Genomic DNA, 20,288 nt, shown 5'->3' with positions numbered 1-20,288 from the left:
CCTGAAACATTCAAACGCCACAACCCGAACCCTGAAACATGCAAACGCCACAACCCGAACCCTGAAACATGCAAACTCCACAACCCGAACCCTGAAACATTTAAACTCCACAACCCGAACCCTGAAACATTCAAACTCCACAACCCGAACCCTGAAACATTCAAACTCCACAACCTGAACCCTGAAACATTCAAACTCCACAACCCGAACCCTGAAACATTTAAACTCCACAACCCGACCCTGAAACATTCAAACTCCACAACCCGAACCCTGAAACATTCAAACTCCACAACCCGAACCCTGAAACATTCAAACTCCACAAACCGAACCCCCCAGGTCCTCCAGGGACCGACATGTCGGGAGGTGGTCTGTTCCGGACTATTCCAACAGCTACGTGATGTTGTTGCTTAGGTTTGATCGGACATTCGTGGTGCCCAGAGGATGAACCCTAATGACTTCCCCTGTGTGTGTGTGTGTGTGTGTGCCATAAATAGCTATTATTATGGATGATGATACATCATGGGTCATATAATGCTCATGTGCAGCATCTGAGACCATGACAAATTCCCATCACGGGGGACAATGAATCATATGATGAATGTTATCGTGTCACACGTGTTCCAACAGTGGATGAGTGCATTTCTTACCATGTTCTCACTGCTGCTAATGCTGCTGCTGTTAATGCTGCTGCTGCTGTTAATGATGCTGCTGCTGCTAATGCTGCTGCTGCTGTTAATGATGCTGCTAATGCTGCTGCTGCTGTTAATGATGCTGCTGCTGCTAATGCTGCTGCTGCTGTTAATGATGCTGCTAATGCTGCTGCTGCTGCTAATGCTGCTGCTGCTGTTAATGATGCTGCTGCTGCTAATGCTGCTGCTGCTGTTAATGATGCTGCTAATGCTGCTGCTGCTGTTAATGCTGCTGCTGCGAATGCTGCTGCTGCTGTTAATGCTGCTCCACCAGGGTGTTGATACAACGCTCTGAAATGCAGCGCTGGATTGTTTTAGGCCGGCGTCCAGACCAGCTCATAATTTAAGCCCACAGTCGCTGGGATGCCAACACAGAACCCGATGCATCTCTGACAAGGAGCAACTTTAACAGAGTGTAAAAACCCACTGACCCCCACACACACTTCCCCCTTCTTTTCTGCCTCGTGTTGCTACGGCATTCCAACAATAGCTGGTATTCACCCTCTCCTTCCTTCCTTCCTTCCTTCTCTCTCACTCTCTCTGCTCCACTAGCTTCTGTTCTCCAAGTCTCTCTCTCTCTCTCATCGACATGTCTTCTCTCCTTCATTCCTGACCGAGTCCCGGGATGAGTTTCTTTTCTCAGGCCCTTCCACCAGCGTTCTGCTCTCCCGTTCCTAGTAAAACTATTATCCTACATGTGGATGATACCTGATAACAGGCGAGAGGTGTTCTGGTGTTGGAGCTCCAACTGCAGATTAATACATTAGGATTCCACTGGTCGGCTAAAAATAGAGCAACATCCAAGGTCTTTTCTGTCATTCTCATCCTTTTTCTCCCCTGTTTTATTTTTAGATATCATCTCAGGGTGAGCCACAGATACCATCTAAAAATGAGATCTTCTACTGTGTGTGTGTGTGTGTGTGTGTTATGATGTTGACTCACAGAACTAAACTGTGGTTTTTCTGTTGATCCGTGTTGAGAGCAGACAATATGACACCATACCAACGTTTCACAATTCCCCTCTCAATAAAGCTTCTTCTCATTTCGGCTGTGAGAAGCCACACATACACGCTGCAGACCCCTTTGTTGCTTTCTCTTCTACGCTTTCTGCTATTCTCTTTCACGTCACGTCCTGTGAATTCTCAGCTGGACTTGTGGCTAACTTCGCTGGCAGATCGACGTGATCTAGGTTTAACTCTTCCGTCTCTCCCCCTCTCTTTGTGTGCCTCGCTCCGAGTCTATAATGTTTGGTTTCTGCCGGTCTCAGCAGACCTGTCAACCTGTCAGCGCGTTCTGAAGACGGCCTTTTCTCTCTCTCTCTTCCTTTTCCTGTCGTTTTCTCTTTCACCCGTTATTTCTCTGTTGTGTGCAGCAGCAGACACACAAACACGGTTCCCCTCTTCACTTACAAAACACACACGCAAACTCATTCTCACACGCCGTCTCAAGTACATCCTCCCGCTGTCTCGCACTGTCGTGACCACACACACACACACACACACACACACACACACACACACACACACACACACACACACACACACACACACACACACACACACACACACACACACACACACACACGGTGTCAGAAGCACACTCCTACACAAGGGCTAGTGTTCAAATGTTCTAACGAGTATGAGTGGGCTCAAAATGAAGAGTGTGTGTCAAACTAAACGTGTGTGTGTGTGTGTGTGTGTGTCAAAAAGAGAGTCAGGGAGAGACTGCAAGCCTCTTTGAACGGTGCAGACGGCAGCTTTCTGCAACCTGCAGCCGTTCAGTATCAGGCCTTCAGCTGATGCAGGTAGGTTTTTTTCCTCCCCTCACTTCCTTTGTGTCTCTCCAAGTGTGCGTGTGCATGCATGCATGTGTGTGTGCGTGTGTGTTTGGCAGCTGTGTGAATTCACTCTGAGCGATGCATATGAAGTTCTGACAGCAACTCCCAAGACACATCTAAGGATGGACTCTGTTTTTACACAACAGACACATTTAGACAAAAAAAAAAAAAAAAAAAACAATGCGCGCGCGCGCACACACACACACACACACACACACACACACACACACACATGCAGATATAGATCTACATGCATGGGAAAATGCATGCACCTCAGCGCTTCAGAACTAGAGAATCGCAGTGTTTTTGCTGCTCCAGTTCATACATGTCCTTAGGCCCACTGATAAAAAAACACGATATCGTTCATATTTTATAGGCCACTGGCAGAACGAGCTCTCAGCACGTGCTTCATCTTCATCTTCATCACCACGTCTGGCCTCCGAGGTTTAGAGTTCCCAGCGACCGAGCCATTCTTGTCCCCTTCCCCTTTTTTCTAATTTTGGGCTTTTTGTTGTGCGTTCGCCGGCGTCACATGACAGCCACATGACCTCAGTGGTGGCCGATGAATCACTGTGTGTGTCTTAAAGCCCACACACACACACACATACACTGCAATGCTTAACTTATCTAGACATTCCCCCGGAGGAGCTGTGTGTGAGATGGCAAATGTCAGAATTCTTCAAAACCAGACATTTAATGGATTCATCCTGCGAGCTCCTCAGCACTAAGTAGGGCTGCACAGTTAATTAAAATTTCATCAAAATCGCAATATGGCCTACTGCATTTTTAAAATCGCAGGAGGTTGAAAATGGGAGTCGACATACCATTTTAAATCAGGGTTGATATAATTTCATAGCATACATCAAAATCTAGAATGTTTTCTGGTAGTTCAATAAATAAATATTTTATATGAAATAACCACACGGTAAAATGTACGTTTGTACACTCCCGTGTGAATAAAATACTTGATAAATAATACTAGTAATAAGTGTGGTACATGTCTCATGGACTAGAGATGGGACGGTATTAATATCACATCGGGATAAAAAACACTCTAAATAATCGATCATGGTGAATTTCCATAATTGCGTAAATATTGTCACGAGTGAATTGAAAAAGCTTTATGGTTCACCATCGTAGGAGACAAAAAAAACACAGGAAACTCAAATCGTTTAAAATAAAATGTGTTTATCCTTTATTTATTATAAAGTCTCCCTGACTTTATGATGTATGATCATCTTATTGAAGTTTTTTCGCAAAAGAAATATGTTCCCTAAAAAACCTTTGTGTCTTATCTGTGATTTAATACATATATATGTTACTTAACAAAATGCAAAGTCATCAAGTACGTTTTGGTGAGTTTTCAGCACATTGGATGATATTGGGGATAATATGGTGGATCTATTTTGACCGGGATAATCATGATATTAAACGTTCATGAATAACATGAACACATCACACACAGCTTCTCAAACAAGTGCTGATGGAAGGAAGAGTTTGCTATGTGATGTAAAAAACACATCAGTTCTCAGAAAATGTCACATCACTTCAAGCCCTGATGACAGGCCATTTCAGACAGACCAGATGAAATGATTCAGCCGACCAGACGTCTGAGAATTTCCCAACCCCTTCGGAAGCGTGACTTCCTTCGATTTCTATAAGAACGTCTTTTGAAAGAAAAAGTTTGACCTTCACACAACAACGGCGACGACCTTGTTTATCATCTTTAAGGAAGGATGCGACGACTCGCCTGACCTCAATTACCGCTCGGAAGGAGAGCGGGTTATCTCGTATGGCGTTCAGTGAGGCGTTGAATGTCATTCTCTTTCCTTTTACACACCTGGTGCAACATGAAGAGAGCCTTTTCCGACTGACATCCGCAGATAAACCTTGGTTTTGATGCTGATGAATTTGCCTTTTGCTCATTCGTTTGCCATTTCTTCTGGACGTGGAGCGGTTATGTGTGAAAGCAGGATGAAGGAGGATGAACTTTCAACAGGACTCTGAGAGGATGCAGCCCTGGATCCGACTCTTTCTTTGAACGGCGGGGATATTGGTCCATTAGAAATAATGGCTTTTAGAGTGCAGGGCTGCAGTTCTGGTAAAGGCCACTTTACAATGGGGGGGGGGGGGGGCTTTTACCGCCTGCATTCATTCTTTAATTCCTCAACCTTAATCTCACTGCATTCCCAGCCTTAACTCTTCACTAGAAGCTTATCTAACCTTGACACGGGCCACAACACGCCCGAGTTGAGGAAACATTTTGTGGGTCAACGACATAATCAGAAGCGTGACTCGTCTTCTGATCGACAGACAAAACAACAGCTACACTGGTTTTCATGTGAAAGCTCTCTAATCCTGCTGTTGTTGTTGTCGGGGGTCATTTTGACCCATTTAAGCTTTGAGAGACATGAGAGAAAAGCAGCTCATGATATCAAATGACGTTTCCTACCGACGATTTAAGAGATTCCTTTCTGACTGAGCGAGCCGAGTGGTAAATGTGAATTATTAATCTGCCGTCACTTGCCAAATTCTGAAGAGAGTTCGAAGAGAGCTCGAACAGAAACCAAAACCTGTTAATCAATGAATGGACTCTAAAGTAGGAAACATTCTTCATGTTCATCCTGAAACTCGTAAAAATTGCACTTAAAACGTACTGGGAAACAAATATTTGCATTACATCACACATCATGTTTGTTTAGGAAATGTCCTTTTAAATAAGATCATATATATCATCAGCGATCCGCGATAAAAACTCCTACTTTGTCCGATCTCTCGTCTAACCACGCGTTTTTGTCATATGATCATTTATCAATCGGAATCGCATTGTGATGAAATTATATATTGACACATAATGACGTCATCTCACTTTATAATAACAAGCACATGGAAAACCAACTCAGAAAGGTCTGTTCATAATGCGCTCAAGTTCTAAATTAAATGAGAGAATACTAAATTAAAGTATTTCTTTCCCACAAGAGTTTTTTTTAATAGAATTACCAGAAAACACACTCGATCCTCATATGAAATGGCCTATAAAAGGTCACAGAAGATGTCGGTCGTATTGCCATGTCAAATTAAATAATAAAAATACAAACGCTACTAAATGTAAGTGGAGAGGAGACTTGAGAACAGATGAAAGGAGGTTTTATTATCAGAAAGTTGGCCTTTAAAGCATGCAATTCCAATCTGATATGGTTCAAGTCCAAACACACACACACACACACACACACCTTTTAACAACATCAACACGTGACACGTGGATTCGTGGAATATGAAACGTAATAGAGAATGTGTTTGTGTCAACATGCTGCAATAAGTGAATATCACAGTGAAATAAATCCCTTGCAGATGCAGTAAAAATCCAACTTGTGAGGAGGTTTCATTCACACAAATTACAGAGATAAACTAATCTCATGCATGTTCTTTGTGTTCACGCGAGGACAAACCACATCCATCTCTTTGCTAATGACTCTCGTTAACAGCCGATCTGTTCGTTCTGTTCATTGTTCCTGCAGCCGAAAAAAGTAAAGAAGTGCCCCATTATCCTCACAGTTAAGTCATGACGATATCAAACGTTTCTATTTATACCGGCGCTGCACACAGGGGCTCCAGAGAGCATTTAAATACTTCTTTTTGATCAACATGGGCTCACACGGCGAAATGGAACGTGATGTTTAACGTGAAAGGAGGCTTCAATAGAGCTTTTTAGCGTCTTTCAGCTCAGCTTTGGTTTCATAGTCACTGCAGAGACAGATCTGCACCAAACGGACACAGTTAGCCACGAGCTAACGCACAGAATGGAGCAGCTAAACGGACTAAATTTCCTTCAGGCATTAGTGGACTCAAACGAAGCGGATAGATTCCTCAGGTGGACTCGTTTAAAGACCTGAACGGTCCCTGTGCTGATCCGTCCGGGGCTGCTGTGTATACAAAGTGCACGTTTCTCCAGGCGGCAGCAGGTGAGGCCAGTTAGTGTCTTTATGAAGTGAATTACTGAGAAGGGATGTGGATTGAATTAGGGACCCCTAAGAGGATGATGGGAGTCACGCTGGGGGCCCCGGGTCCGCCTCTTGTAAAAACCACTTCCCCTTAACCGCCTCTTCACAAGGAGCTGCTGTGATTCCCAGTCGGCTCACCCGGACATGTACGGCACATTAGCGGCTAGTCGAGTCCTAATCACAGATTTACAGCTACGGCAAAGACGCTAATGAACCCGTCCGCTCCTCGCCGCACGCCTCCCATCCATCTCTGCCAACCCGCCATCTCGACACGCCATCCATCCGTCTCTGCCAACCCTCGACACGTCGTCCATCCCTCCCCGCCTCCTCTTTTCTCCTCAGCGTTTGCCTCCTCGCTCTCCTCCGTCATGTCAATCCATCATCTCCCTGCGTCGCGTGAGAGGCATCGGCCTCCGACGATGGCCTTGTTTACGTGTCCGCACGATTCCTTCAAGCGCTTCGGATCAAGTGTGTGTTTTAGTACAGCGGAGAGGAATGGGAAGACGTGCGTGAGCTGGGGGAGTAATCCCTACATGCCTTTCAAGCATGCTGGGAAAAAAGGATGCAGTGTTATTCAAAGTTATAATCAAGAAGATCACAGGTTGTTTTTGTGTTTTTATGTTCTGGCATCGTCTTCCCTGTGGTGTTGTTGCACTTTCCCGGGATTCGTTCGGATATCAGATCTTTTTCTTTGAAGCTCGTCTACTTATCCGCTTCACAAGCTACAAACACAACCCGCATCACTTCCTGTGCACGAGAGAATATTCCCCAGGATTCTCTCTGATTGGCACCGACTGAATCCCCGACGTCCTCAAATCAGATGGCAACAGCAGGTAGAAAAAAAAAACGCATCGATTTCATTTTGGCCGATTTGTTTGAAGAGTTTCGTGCAACGCGGAGCCAACTTCCATATTAGTGCTTGGAAGAGTAGCAGAGAATTAAAGACTTGATGCTCCATCAGTGACTTGGAGGGGAGGGAGGGAGGGAGGGAGGGAGGGAAGGGGGAGGGAAATAGGTCAACTAGAAGCAGGCTGGCAGAGTGGAAAGCAGGGTGGGAGGGAGAGGGGCATTTCTCAGCGACAGTCTGCTATACAGTATATAGACTATTCATGAATAAGCTCTGTGTAAGCCTTGGGCACTGCTGTGGCCCCGTTACTATGGCGTCCATGGTGAGGGGCCGAGGAATGTGGCCTTACTGGGCAACGGGGATGAGGGAGGGGGGGGAGGGAGGGAGGAGGGAGAGGGGGCTTTTGCTTCGGACTACTTTAGTCACCGCTCACATCTCCACCTTTTAGCCTCCGCCGCTTTCTCCTCCCTCCGTCTCTCATTGTCCCTCCGAGCACAAATCATCCTCTTTGTCTCTCTCTCCGTCTCTCCCCCCCGTCTCCCTCTGACCGTGTGCCTCTCATCCCAGACACACCTGAGTCCCTGAATGCATCACACGTGCCAGTGCGAGCGCTTCCTGCTGGTTCGCCATCTGTTGCTCACGTCAGCTGACTGGACGGATGGACCCGTGCTTCCGACGCCTCTGACCCGCGTATCGCTGCACATAAAAACCACTGTGTGAACAAGCCACACACACACACACCAACGACAACAACAACGCCGGCCTTTCCCACTCAAGCGAACCCGTACGGACGCCGCGGGTTGATGTGCGACACCAGTAAATGTCGCAGGAAGCCGATGAGGCACAACGGCAAAACAACAAGAGAGAAAAAAGGAGAAAAGTGCAGAGGCAGCAAACACAAAACCACTTCTCTCTCCCTCTCTCTGTGTGTGTGTGTGTGTGTGTGTGTGTGTGTGTGTGTGTGTGTGTGTGTGTGTGTGTGTGTGTGTGTGTGTGTGTGTGTGTGTGTGAGAGAGAGAGAGAGAGAGAGAGAGCATGGTCAGTGAGAGCAAGAGCAAACTCTGACCCCTCCACCACCACCACCACCACCCCGTTACCTCCCCCCCCACACACACACACAATCCTCCATCATCACCACCAACGCCAGTATTATAATCACCCCCCCCCCCCCCCCACAACGTCAGAGCCAGCTGACCTACTTCCTGTCTAGCCAGTCCAGTGGTTGACTGTACACTCATGTGAGACAGTGTCGAAGGGGGGGGGGGGGGTAAGATGGAAGGAACGGTCTAGATGAAAAGATAGAGAGAGAGCTAGAGAAAGGTAGAGAGACAAAGAGCATGTGCTGTAAATAGATCCTGCATGGCCAGACATGCTGAGGGCCTGATGTTGACGATCTCCTTTATCGGAGAACAGAAACTAAAATCACACGTCTGTGTAACGGCTACGAAAATAACACAATAAGTTAATCGGGGTGAATTTTCACTTGAAACGCTGTGTCGTCCTCCATCACGGAAGTATTGTTTTTTTTATTTTTTTTTATGGTTTATTCATTCAGGGAGAATTATCGGGATAGTATCGTGACTCCAATTATTTTGGTCGGGATAAATAAGGCATGACATCAGGCCGTCCCCTGCGTTTAGACCGTTTACATCCATGCATATGAGATCTGATATGACCATGATATGTCTAGATATGACATCTACGTCAGGGTGTTTTACTTCCTGAACTCGGTGGGGAGAAGCTACGTCATGAAGGGGGAACATCAAACCAAAGATGTGAGGGTTTAGAGGTCAAAGACTCCGTGAGCGTTCTTCCAATGATCCACACGGTTCTTCCAGATGTGTCGTTTTAGCAGCTTCGTCTTTCCGGCTAAAGGAACGTGAGCATTTATATGCGGACACATGTCCTTGTAGCCGCCTGAAAGACGGGCGCTTGGCTTCACGCCTCTGAAGGAGCAGGACATGCATGGGCTGAATCCCAATGCACAGACATTCCCCTCCTCTTCCTCTTATGTTCTACTTTCCACTTTGCCACTTGTTTTTTTTCCACATTCCAGTCAGCTCGCCGGTGATCGCTGCTCTTTGTGCAGGCAGGGCCGGGAGGTGGGCACACAGAGAGGTAATGCTAAGAGACGGGGCAGATAGACGGGGCGGCTGGCAGATAGACGGGGCGGCTGGCAGATAGACGGGGTGGCTGGCAGATAGACGGGGCGGCTGGCAGACAGACGGGAGGCGCAGGGACAAGACGCCGGGGGAACGAGCCGATGAAACGGAGACGAAGACGGAAACAAGCGTACAGATGTGAACAAAGAAGGCGACAGAATGAAAAAAATAGGACAACTCGACTCAATCGAGGAGAAACAGGTGAATAAGGGCAGACAACAACTGCATTGTGTGTGTGTGACATGGTCTCTTTCAGGGCAGCAAACAGGTCTTCTCATGTGCAGCATCACTTGCGTGTGTGCGGCCTGGTACACATACACCAGGAGAACACACACACACACACACACACACACACGCGCACACACACACACACACACACACACACACACACACACAGTCAGAAAGACACACATGCATGGCCAGTGAGGCGAAAAACATGGCTATCCACGCAGAAAGCGCCGGCACAGGAGTCTGTCTGTCTGTCTGTCTGTCTGCCTGTGAGTGTTGTGGTTTGCAGCGGACTGAACAAAAGAACTCTATTGCAGCAAACAGCTTCAGCTTAGATGGAGATGGTGACACTTAAGAAGGGCAAGCTGGTTTAACACGAGGATGGAGATGGAGATGGGGGGGGGGGGGGGACTCGCTCTCCTATACACAAGTCAAGAGAATCAGCAGTGTGTGTGTGTGTGTGTGTGTGTGTGTGGGAGAAATAGGTTAAATCCCGCTACTGCAGCCTATAATAGACCCCCCACCCCCCCATCCAGGTCAGCAGAATCCCATCCACAACCTCCACTCAGCATCACACACACACACACACACACACACACACACACACACACACACACACACACACACACACACACACACACACACACACACACACACCCCTGTTACTGACTTGAATGAAGACGAGGCTTCAGATGCCGAGGCAGCTGTCAACTAATTTACAGTCCCCCCCCCCCCCCGGTATCCGCTGTCAGGTGCACCAACACACCAGCCTGTCTCACGTTAACGCCATGTCTTACCCTCAAAGTGGACAGGTCGATTTCGTCCAGACTCCGAGCCGGAGAGTCCGTCGCCATGGCGGAGGGGCACCGACGAGCCGCGCTCGGTGGCCCGATATCCAGAAACGGCCTTCGTGTGTGTGTGGTCCCCTCTCCGGTCTCTACGCTCCCCTCTCCGGTCTCTCCGGCCCCCTCTCCAGTCTCTATGGTCCCCTCTCCGGTCTCTCCGGCCCCCTCTCCAGTCTCTACGGTCCCCTTCTCTCTGCTACACCGCGTTGTCTCAACAACAAGCCGGGACGTTACCGCGAGCTAGAGCGCGAGCGCCGGGAGGGCGGGAAGCGAGCGCGCCGCGTTCACGAGTCCATCATGTCTGCGGGATGAGACGGAGCGGAGGAAAGGCTGAGGCGGATCCGTGCTCGGGAGCTGCTCGGCCGTGGAACCGCTACTGTGTGACAGCCAGGGAATATAGAGAGGGAGGGGGAGGGGCTACTGCCTCAGCAGACCACGCCTCTAAGTAGGCGTGGTCTGCTGATGCAGAAGGGACTCCCAACCTTTCATTTTGTTGTCTTTCCAATGACCCTCAAACGCACCAGCAACGTTCACTGAATGTATTTACTTATTTTACTGAGCAATATTTAAATAATAGAAAATATATATTTGTATATATTTTATATATATATATATATATATATATATATATATATATATATATATATATATATATTTACCATGGGTGTTTTTTTATTTTATTTTATTTAAGAAACCAATAGAAATAAAAATAATAATAAAAACTACCATTCTATTCTACAACAAAAAATACATATATTTTAGAGAAAAGGAAAGATTTTCAAAATAAAAGAACTAAGTGATTAAATTAAATTGAAAATTGGCAAACTAAATGTTTATGTGCTAAATAAAATATTCGCAAAATAAATCTCAACCTAAGAATGGGAACGTAACTCGGATAAGGCAGTCTGATTTTTCTTAAGAACAGCTTTAATCTTCTGACTTCCACCAACTCCATGTCAGTTCCTGGGAATTTTCCAACTTCCACGGCATTCCACATTTTTACGGTTGGTGTTTTTTTATTATTCAATTTCAAAAGAACTAAGTGATTAAATTAAATTGAAAATTGGCAGACTAAATGTTTATGTGCTAAATAAAAGAGGCACAAAATACCTTAGAATGACTAACTAAATAACTCGGATACCCAATGACGCCTTCAATTTACAAGGAACTGTAGGAATTAAAGAAAGACAGGTGGGAAAAGCCTGCGGTTATTGACACACCATATATCAGACTTTTCTATGGAACTTTCTTAAGAACAACTTTAATTGAGTTTAATCTTTTACCAGCTGCTAGGAAGTGCACCGCCCAACGTTTCTTGCATTGTGAAGGGCTTTTTGAAATGGACTGCAATCGGCACATCTGTCACTTTGTCCAACCTGGACAACTAAATTAGTCTTAAAGGGGTACTCCGGCAATTTAGATTGTGCTTTCATAAAGTTGGTACAACGTCAAGTAGATTTACTATTTTGACTTACAGGCAATTCTGAAGCACGTCACCTGTATCAGTACCTTGTGCAAAACACAAAAATACAATTCAGAAGCCTTTCATAAACCCTTCATAACCTCCTGGTATTTTCTTCAGTTCTGGAGAACTCAGGTGTGCTAAATACCTTGGCAGGATAATGTGCTGCTCCCAACTGTACAACCTGCCAATTTGACACACAACGAACAGAATTAAACAGAATAGTTCCTCAAGATTTACCTCTCCATTAATCACAATTGAACGGTGTTCCTTTCCGTGTCCTGCTCAGATTTGTGCTGATTTAACAAAGCAAACATGTGACCAGTGACAGGACTGAACAGGAACGGTGGTTTTCATTGGAATCAGCAGCTTCTGTGTGAAACTACAACAGGTTCTGTTGTATTAGGACACAGAAAAGTGTTCATATTTAATGTCATGGTGCGTTTGAGAACCTTACATTACTTTTGCAGTTTGTGTCTTTTTTTAATTTTTAGATTTGAGACTTTTCACATAAGTCACATTAAACTTGCTGGGCAGAAAAAAAGAAGAAAAAAAAACACATTAAAAAACGACTGAAAGGAACAAGAATTCCAAAGATAATTGTATTTATTAGCTGTTTAAATGATGAGTTGCAATGCGTTACATGAAGGGACAGAAGTTAGAAATACTTTCAACTGTACAAAAGATAAAATAAAAGGTATTGTACACAAACAGTGGAAGCGAGAACAGCTGGTTACACAGAGTTGATGGAAAAGACAAGAAAGAAGGTCCACAACCATCCATACAACCGTGCATTAAAAAAGAAAAAATACAAAAATGTTAAATGATTCATATTCCATAGATAATGCAGTGACGACTACAGCAAGCCTGAAACGATACAGCGATGTACACGTTGAAAAAACAAAAAAAGTGTTTTTGTCTTCTGTGATGTTTCCAGTCACTATTACTTTACAGCCATCACTTTCCTGGTCCCATTAAAACAAAATCAATATTTCATAATAAGATCCCAAACGCAGTTATCCGATGCTCCCGCTGAATAAAATGCCAGCGACTCTGACGTGTAGGCGTCATGAGAATGAGAGGAACCAAACGGAGCAGTTTATCTTCTCCTGAAGCTCCGAGCCTGTGCCGTTCATCACCATGGTGACGATCACTAACCAATGATTTGTGTTAACTTTGCTGGTTTCAAAAGGAGTGGTTCTCAAATATTGCGTGCATCTTGTGCTGCAGGTTGCTGCCTATCTTGGCCCAGGACTTAATAAAAGTAACGTCAAATAATAAAGAAATGGTTGATGATCAAACAAGTGTCACGTATTAAAAGTCAGGTAACACAGAGTTCATACATTCACATGCACACCTCACAACAACGGCCCCGTAGGTCACATACAATAAGAAACGCAGCTTCCCCCTTGACAGATGCATTACAAAAAAAAAAAAACACATTTTCACTCTCGAGTAAAAACGTCTTAGTGAGAAAGAAACCACTGGAACTGCCAGGAGACTGGAAACAAGAGATCTCAGCTTCATATGACCTCTGGCACCGGTTGCATGCGATACGGAAACATTTCATTTTCATCGTTTACACTGCTTCAAAGATGATTTCCGCTCTGGAGAATGGAGGTCGGACTGCTTGTACACAAACTGCACGTTAAAAAAAAGGAAGCTAGCGCCACCTGGAGGGCAAAAAGAGGAGATGACTCCCTCTTGAGCTTGTCGTGCCGATTGTCTCATTTATTTCAGGAGTGTGAGAATCAGCTTCCCCTCTGAACACGGTGTGATGGAATCAAGCAGTTGACTTGGATTTCAGCAGTAGAGTCGTCGAATCATAATCCATCACCAAAACACCTTTGACAGGAACTACTTCTATACTTTTATATATATGATATACTTATCTGCTGCTCAACCAAGAGTTGTTTTAAACTCAGATAACCGCCGTCGCTTTTAAACGTGTGCAAACAGCGAATCCTCTGTGAGCTCATGAACTCTACGAATCCCACGATTTTGCACTGCGGATCGTTTCTAATTAAAGAGACGAACATCCGTCTTATGAGCGTTTCCCAACAGTGTGCAGTGTTGATTCCCAAAACCCCAAAGTTCATGTGCCCTTTTTTTTTTTTTTTTGCTTGAAAGCAGTCAGAAATATTGTTTGTCTTCGTTCTTCCTTCGTTCGTTAACGCCCACATGAACTGTCACCACGGCCTTTCAGGAGAAAACAGATCAGAGAGATTTGTCGGTCGCATCAATCCAGAGGAGACTCTCATCTCTGGATTAAAGGCGATCTCTCCCATAATCCAATATCACACATTCGATGACAACCATGATGCAGACAGTCTCGCACAAACATCCTCTATGTCCAGATCTCCGTCGGGACCATGGCCTCCTTCGTTCCTACGGAGGGCATGAGGTTCTCCTCGGACAGGAAGTCCAGAGGAAACTGGACCAGGAAGCCTCGGATCTTGCGCAACTCGTCCTGGGCACGGGCCAGGTCGCTCTGTGCCAAACCCGGTTTGGACTGGTACTGCTCCAGTTCGGACATGTTCCTCACCAGGGACGAAGGGAGGCAACGAAACACCTGCAGAAAAAAGGAGTGTTACTGTCCTCGCCGCTTGATGTTCATCTCATTTACTGTCGGATGGACTGCCGTGACATTCAGCAGAATATTAAAGGTGACTTTGGGGAGCCGGAGTCTGGACACTGTACATTTAGTTAACAACACGTGACTACAGGAGGAAATCATTGTGATTGAATAAACCAAAAGTCATCACTGAACAAAAAAACCCCCAATAAAATCAATCTAGTCTTTGTCTTCTCTGTGCAGCACTTTGATTGGCTGTTAAACACTCCAGGAAACGGTGATGCCCCGCCAAAATAAAACAACAAATTACAGCTTGATGCTGCACATGTACATACAAATCTAACATGACAAAAACGGGGTCAAACTAAAACTCTGATTGTTGCGGTTGAGTCCTCATTTGGACTCTCCACTGTCGTTGTTATAGCACACAGAGTTACAGTATCTTCAGCCTGATCTAAGCCATCCATGTACCTTCTCATAGATGGTGTCGTTGCGGCCAGCCGTGGTCATCCACACCTCCTTATAGAAGCGGTCGCTGATGGGGTCAGACACGTCGATACTGGCGTCCGTGTGACCTCCGAGGATAGTCCTGTTTAGAAAGTATATTTATTATCATAACATCATTTTTTGGGGGATATGGCTCTCATTCACACACACACACACACACACACACACACACACACACACACACACACACACACACACCTGAAGCATTCGAGGCGTAGCCTTAGAGCGTAGGGTCCGGCTTCGTACTCCTGTCCGTCCATCACCGCGGCAACCTTTTCGGAGTCCTCGATGATCACCGCCACCTCGCTGTCTCGTTTACCCAGCATGCTTCTGTCGTTGATGTTCGCAGAACCTGAAAGAAACACACGGAACCGAGGATGGAGTCTGAATCGCAATCATTTTATGGTCCTATAAACCTTATGCCTTAATTAGCCATACCCTATTAATATCGTCTGTATACTAATGTTACACTGATGTCTTTAGAACATTTTTCAGCCTTGTGATTTGTTGTGAGAGTGTGCTGTGGCTTATTGGCCAGCAGAGGGCGATGCAGAGCCATGTCGCAGCAGAGTCTAAACAGTATTTGTCAGCTGCCACAGATGGTGAAAGATACAGAAACGAAGCCCGATTTTGGGGGATTTATCACATCACAATGGTGTCAAGGCAGAGAGGCCAGTTGCCTCAAATAGTAGTTGGTGAAAATAAAAAGAGAGAATGTGAGAGAGACGGATGAGAGGCTGACCGATGATCACCGTGTTGTCGTCGGCGATGAGCATCTTGCTGTGGACGTAGATGAGCTCGGTGACCAGGCGTCCCTCCAGCTCGGCGTGAGTCCGCAGGCCGGCGAAGGAGATGTAGTTCATCCAGTGGTCGTCCACTAGGAGGGGGAAGAACCAGAGCGGAGGGTGAAACCCAATCTTTTAAAGATTCAACGTTGTAATGAATCCTCGTACTCACTCTCCCTTTTCAGCTGGGAGATGATGGAGTACTCGCCCCTGATCATGGTTCTGAGGAGGCAGGAGAGTAAAGCTCGGGTCATTCGAATGTCACTTTCACATCCGTACGTTTCCCCTCTTCCCCTTTCAAACGTCCCACCTGTAGTTGAAGTGCATGACGGCCTGAAGGGCGTTCCCTCCTCCGGTGGTGATGTCACCCTCGAAGCCAGGAAGCAGCGGCGTGACCACGTACACGCGGTACTTCTTACCCTCCCTGCCAGCAAATTAACACGCCAGCAGCCGTTAAGCAGAAGCAGCAGAAGAGAGGAAACATAGTAGATAAAAAAGCATCCTTCCTCTAATGAAACAAAAAGGGAAGTACTTGTGCGCTCTGATGATCCTTTCGATGATGGCGTCCCCGATCTTGTTGTAGACCGTCCTGTTGTCGGCACAGCTGATGAAGAACTGGTTCTGATGGGGAGAAAGGGTGAAATGGTTTTATGGAATCAAATGTCATATATATATATATATATGTCATATGTCTGTGTTTCCCACCCTGGCCTCGCTGCTGCAGGCTCACCTCGATGTAGATGTAGTGCTTGCTCTTGGCGATGACCTGGATGTAGGCGTTGTGGATGGACTCCTCGTGGTACTTGATGCCCGCTGACCAGTCGGCTGCTGACCGCAACACCTGACATGAAAAGAGCATTTTTACAACAGAATAGGAATGTATTCACATTTAAATTGCATGGTTAAATGCACCCGTATCATTAAAAACACAACATATACCAGCATAAATAAATGTCATTTTGAGGATGTTAACGCCACACCGAATATATAATAATATAAAACAGTATTTAATGTTTTAGAGAAAACACTTTAAAACTAAATCTTGTTGCGATGGGATCGTCGTGCATTTTCTTATTTTTAGTCGAGCATTTCACTCAAAGGTCGGCTCCCCTTTTCGAACGTGGATGGTAATTGTTTGTAGTTGTATAACTTTCTGGCCCACGGAGAGTTTCTTAAGGGCTCCAGCTGGCAGACTGGAATGTGGCAAAGTTTAGACTTCTGTTCCCTTTTTTATTTTTCCACCACTTCTTTTGAGCTTTTGGTGAATGGTTGGGTTTCACCCCACTTTGTGATTCTGTATAATTATAAAGATATAAAGACATTTCCAAAAGGTCTCACCTGCACTTTGGTATTGACGCAGTCAGGAACTTGGTATCTGAGCTCATCGGCGCTGGAGTGAGACTTGGGCAGCAGGAAGGGGTAAGAGAGAGAGCGGTACTTTGGTTTCATGATCTGTGGGCAGAGAGAGGGTGAAGACGGGTTAAAGGAGGAGAGGTGGGGCAGAGAGAGGGTGAAGACGGGTTAAAGGAGGGTGGAACCAGTGAGACGGCAGGAAAGCAGCTGCTGTGGAAAGTGTGAGGGTGAAGGTTTGTTTTCCGCTGCTCCAGCCAGGTTAGTGTTTATTGTTCTTTTCTCCACATTAATCACATGACTGCTACTTGGTTCCAGCTATGAACGAGCCAAAGTAGAAAACGCGTTCATTTCAAACAGAGACAGCTTATACAATTCTAGTCCAACAGGTTTACGTTTAAATCCTGCTGTACATCCGTATGTTTGTCAATGTACACAGTGTGTGTGTGAGTGTGTGTGTGTGTGTGTGTGTGTTACAGTACCTTCGTGAAGTTCCAGCGCTGTATGAAGTGCCTGGCCACATCTCTGGCAGCCCTGCCGTGAACCACTGAGGCGATGTCGTGCCAAGGCATTCTGGGAGTTGTGTACCTGTCGATGAAGTCTGGTGGAGACGGGTGGAAAGGGTGAGACGGGGAGAAGAAGGGGGAGAGGAGCAGAGTGGGGGGTCAAAGAGAGGGAGAGAGCAGGGACAAATAAGTGTTTCATGGCACCCAGATGACGACAGCGAAACAGGAAACAGCATGTAATGCTCCTGGGTTTTGTAGTCCAATCAGGGACAGACCATCGAAGGGTTTCTCCAGCTGGATCCAGTCCTTGTAGACGAAGTTGCAGTAGTCTTTGCCGTGCCAGAAGCGCGTGTTTCCCTGCAGCTCCCCGACCCCCGTCTTCAGGCTTCGCACCGAGCCGCTCCCTAAACACACACACACAAGCAGCTTTACAACGGGCCCGCTTCCCAGCATCCTCTCTGTTCCCTCTCGCGCCACAGAACCCACCGGCGCTGTCCACGCTGCTGACGCTGTCGGCGTGCTGCAGGGTGTGTTTCTGCAGGTGGCGGTAGAGACTGAAGCGAGCCTTCCGGCTGCGTCCGATCCCCTTCAGCTTGGGCAAGTCCACCGGGTCGGCGGCCAACGGCTTCCCCCGCCCGTTGCCCTGGGTAACGCCGTCGACGGCGGGTGCACCCTTATTGGACGGAGTGTTGGTGGAGCCGGCCTGGGAGACCAAGAAGACAGTGGATGTCAATCCGTTACTAAGTGATGAGCTTCCCCTCCACCTATCAAACCGTTTTCTGACCTGCTCCAGGGCCACGGAGCGCGTCACGCTGCCGACGTCCGTCAGCCGGTGCTCTCGGTCGTCCCAGCGGCCGTACGCCAGGTCGATCCCGCCCACGAAGGCCACCGATTGGTCGACGACGACGATCTTCTCGTGGTGCGCCCACAGGTAGACGGAGGAGGAGACGTGGTCGGGATGACGCATCACCTGAAAACCACGCGGATTCACATAAATAGCACTTAGAAAGGTGAAACCTGTGATCGCATGCTTACAACACTACCCACAATGCTTCAGTCACCTTGATGTTGGGGTGCAGGTGTGAGAGGGTCCTCTTGCTGTAGCCCGAGTTGATGCCCAGGGCGAGCTCCACCTCCTTGTACAACATCACGAAGACGCGCACTCCCTGTTGCTATAGGAACAACATGCTCAGAACACATTTCTCAGTACTGGGCGGTGGTTTACAGACTAATACTGTTGTACTAATACTAATACTTACTGCTTTGCGTTTGAGGGTGCAGTCCAGCCTCCACCTGTTTCCCTCCACCACGGGTCTCTTCAGGAAGATCTCTGGACTCAGCCTGGAGAAAAAACAAACAGATGAAAATGATTATTTGTTCCCCTGAATGCATCACCGTTACCTAATAAAACATTAATATATATATATATATATATATATATATATATATATATATATATATATATATATATATATATATTAATTCACCATTTAGAGCTACAAACAAAGCTCATAACATATGACAGACGTGACATAATGATAATAATTGGAATCCTGAGACCGCATGTCTACGGTGCCATTGGCTCACATTACACAGGCTGGAATCTCATTGGTTAACGCCATAAGCCCAGCGATCCCAGGGATTTAAACACGTTTCCACGTCATTTATAGGCTCAGCAGTTCTTCTGTGAGCAACGTGACCCAGTTAAGAGTCAAAGGGGCTGGAAACGGATACGATACACACGTCTTAGTATTTCTACTGTGAATGTGTGTTTGTAATTAGAGCCGGGAATTGTGGGTAACAGCATGTACGACACTAACCGGGTGTCAAGTTGTCGGCTCAAGGTCTGATGACGAGCAAATCAACCATGACAACTGTTCCACGTTGTTTTCAGCTGGTGCATGATTTATTACTCATTATCATGTATTCTACGTACTACAGTTAGTAGGATTTGAGAATAATAAAATACTACTTTATGACATACTCTTGCACATATTATTATAAAATAATATTTATATAGAGAGCGAGGGACTGGAATAAGCATCCAAAGGCGTTTCCAATCCGAATGCACCGAGAAAGGTGAAGAAGAAGAAGATCAACATGAACAATCGGCTTCACAAACGTAGGAAATGAGGACACTCCAGGACACACGTGATGTGTTTGGGTGACTCACACTGAATGTAAGCACAACTTTGTTTGTGTGGAAAGTCCACCTTTAACTCTCCGGCTCACTCTCAAGCATGGCACGTCGCCATGGTTACTTGGGGGGGGGGGGTCAGACCTTACTAATCAGATCAGATGCAGATCTCTGACTCACTGAGACTCACCACCAGTCAGTGATGAAGATTTCCTCTTTGGCCTCCTCCAAGGCTTCGGCCACATCCTCCATGTACGTCTTTCCATTCACGTACCTGCAGGGGGAGACGTTCTGAGTAACTCACGTGGTTCACACACACACACACACACACACACACACACACACACACACGCGCAC

At 46.3% G+C, this 20,288-nt stretch overlaps 2 protein-coding genes across 10 annotated transcripts in view; both read right to left on the bottom strand.

The window, feature by feature from the left end:
- Positions 1-10,986, bottom strand: part of tnika (TRAF2 and NCK interacting kinase a) — a 52,561-nt gene extending 41,575 nt beyond the window's left edge. For all 8 annotated transcript variants that reach the window (XM_084013725.1, XM_084013731.1, XM_084013728.1 and 5 more), the window contains exon 1: positions 10,562-10,986. In XM_084013725.1, coding sequence (XP_083869851.1) covers positions 10,562-10,618 — 57 coding nt within the window. In that variant the 5' untranslated portion in view covers positions 10,619-10,986. The remainder of the gene's footprint in view (positions 1-10,561) is intronic.
- A 1,673-nt stretch (positions 10,987-12,659) lies between these two features.
- The window catches only part of pld1a (phospholipase D1a), a 23,163-nt gene continuing 15,534 nt past the window's right edge, over positions 12,660-20,288 (bottom strand). The window contains exons 11-26 of one of the 2 annotated variants that reach the window (XM_084013916.1): positions 20,122-20,205; positions 19,054-19,135; positions 18,856-18,966; positions 18,579-18,764; positions 18,281-18,497; positions 18,070-18,198; positions 17,771-17,889; positions 17,277-17,390; positions 16,669-16,779; positions 16,471-16,559; positions 16,249-16,362; positions 16,111-16,160; positions 15,896-16,030; positions 15,352-15,505; positions 15,118-15,235; positions 12,660-14,643 (exon numbers count right to left, since the gene is read on the bottom strand). In XM_084013916.1, the coding sequence (XP_083870042.1) occupies positions 14,419-14,643; positions 15,118-15,235; positions 15,352-15,505; positions 15,896-16,030; positions 16,111-16,160; positions 16,249-16,362; positions 16,471-16,559; positions 16,669-16,779; positions 17,277-17,390; positions 17,771-17,889; positions 18,070-18,198; positions 18,281-18,497; positions 18,579-18,764; positions 18,856-18,966; positions 19,054-19,135; positions 20,122-20,205 (2,038 nt within the window). In that variant the 3' untranslated portion in view covers positions 12,660-14,418. Of the gene's footprint in view, positions 14,644-15,117; positions 15,236-15,351; positions 15,506-15,895; positions 16,031-16,110; positions 16,161-16,248; positions 16,363-16,470; positions 16,560-16,668; positions 16,780-17,276; positions 17,391-17,770; positions 17,890-18,069; positions 18,199-18,280; positions 18,765-18,855; positions 18,967-19,053; positions 19,136-20,121; positions 20,206-20,288 lie in introns of both variants that reach the window. The other variant, XM_084013915.1, reaches the window with a different exon arrangement.

The sequence above is a fragment of the Eutrigla gurnardus genome (genome assembly GCF_963514095.1).
Source record: "Eutrigla gurnardus genome assembly, chromosome: 7".
In the NCBI taxonomy this organism is placed as follows: domain Eukaryota; kingdom Metazoa; phylum Chordata; class Actinopteri; order Perciformes; family Triglidae; genus Eutrigla; species Eutrigla gurnardus.
This window is presented reverse-complemented; position numbering and strand designations above follow the sequence as displayed.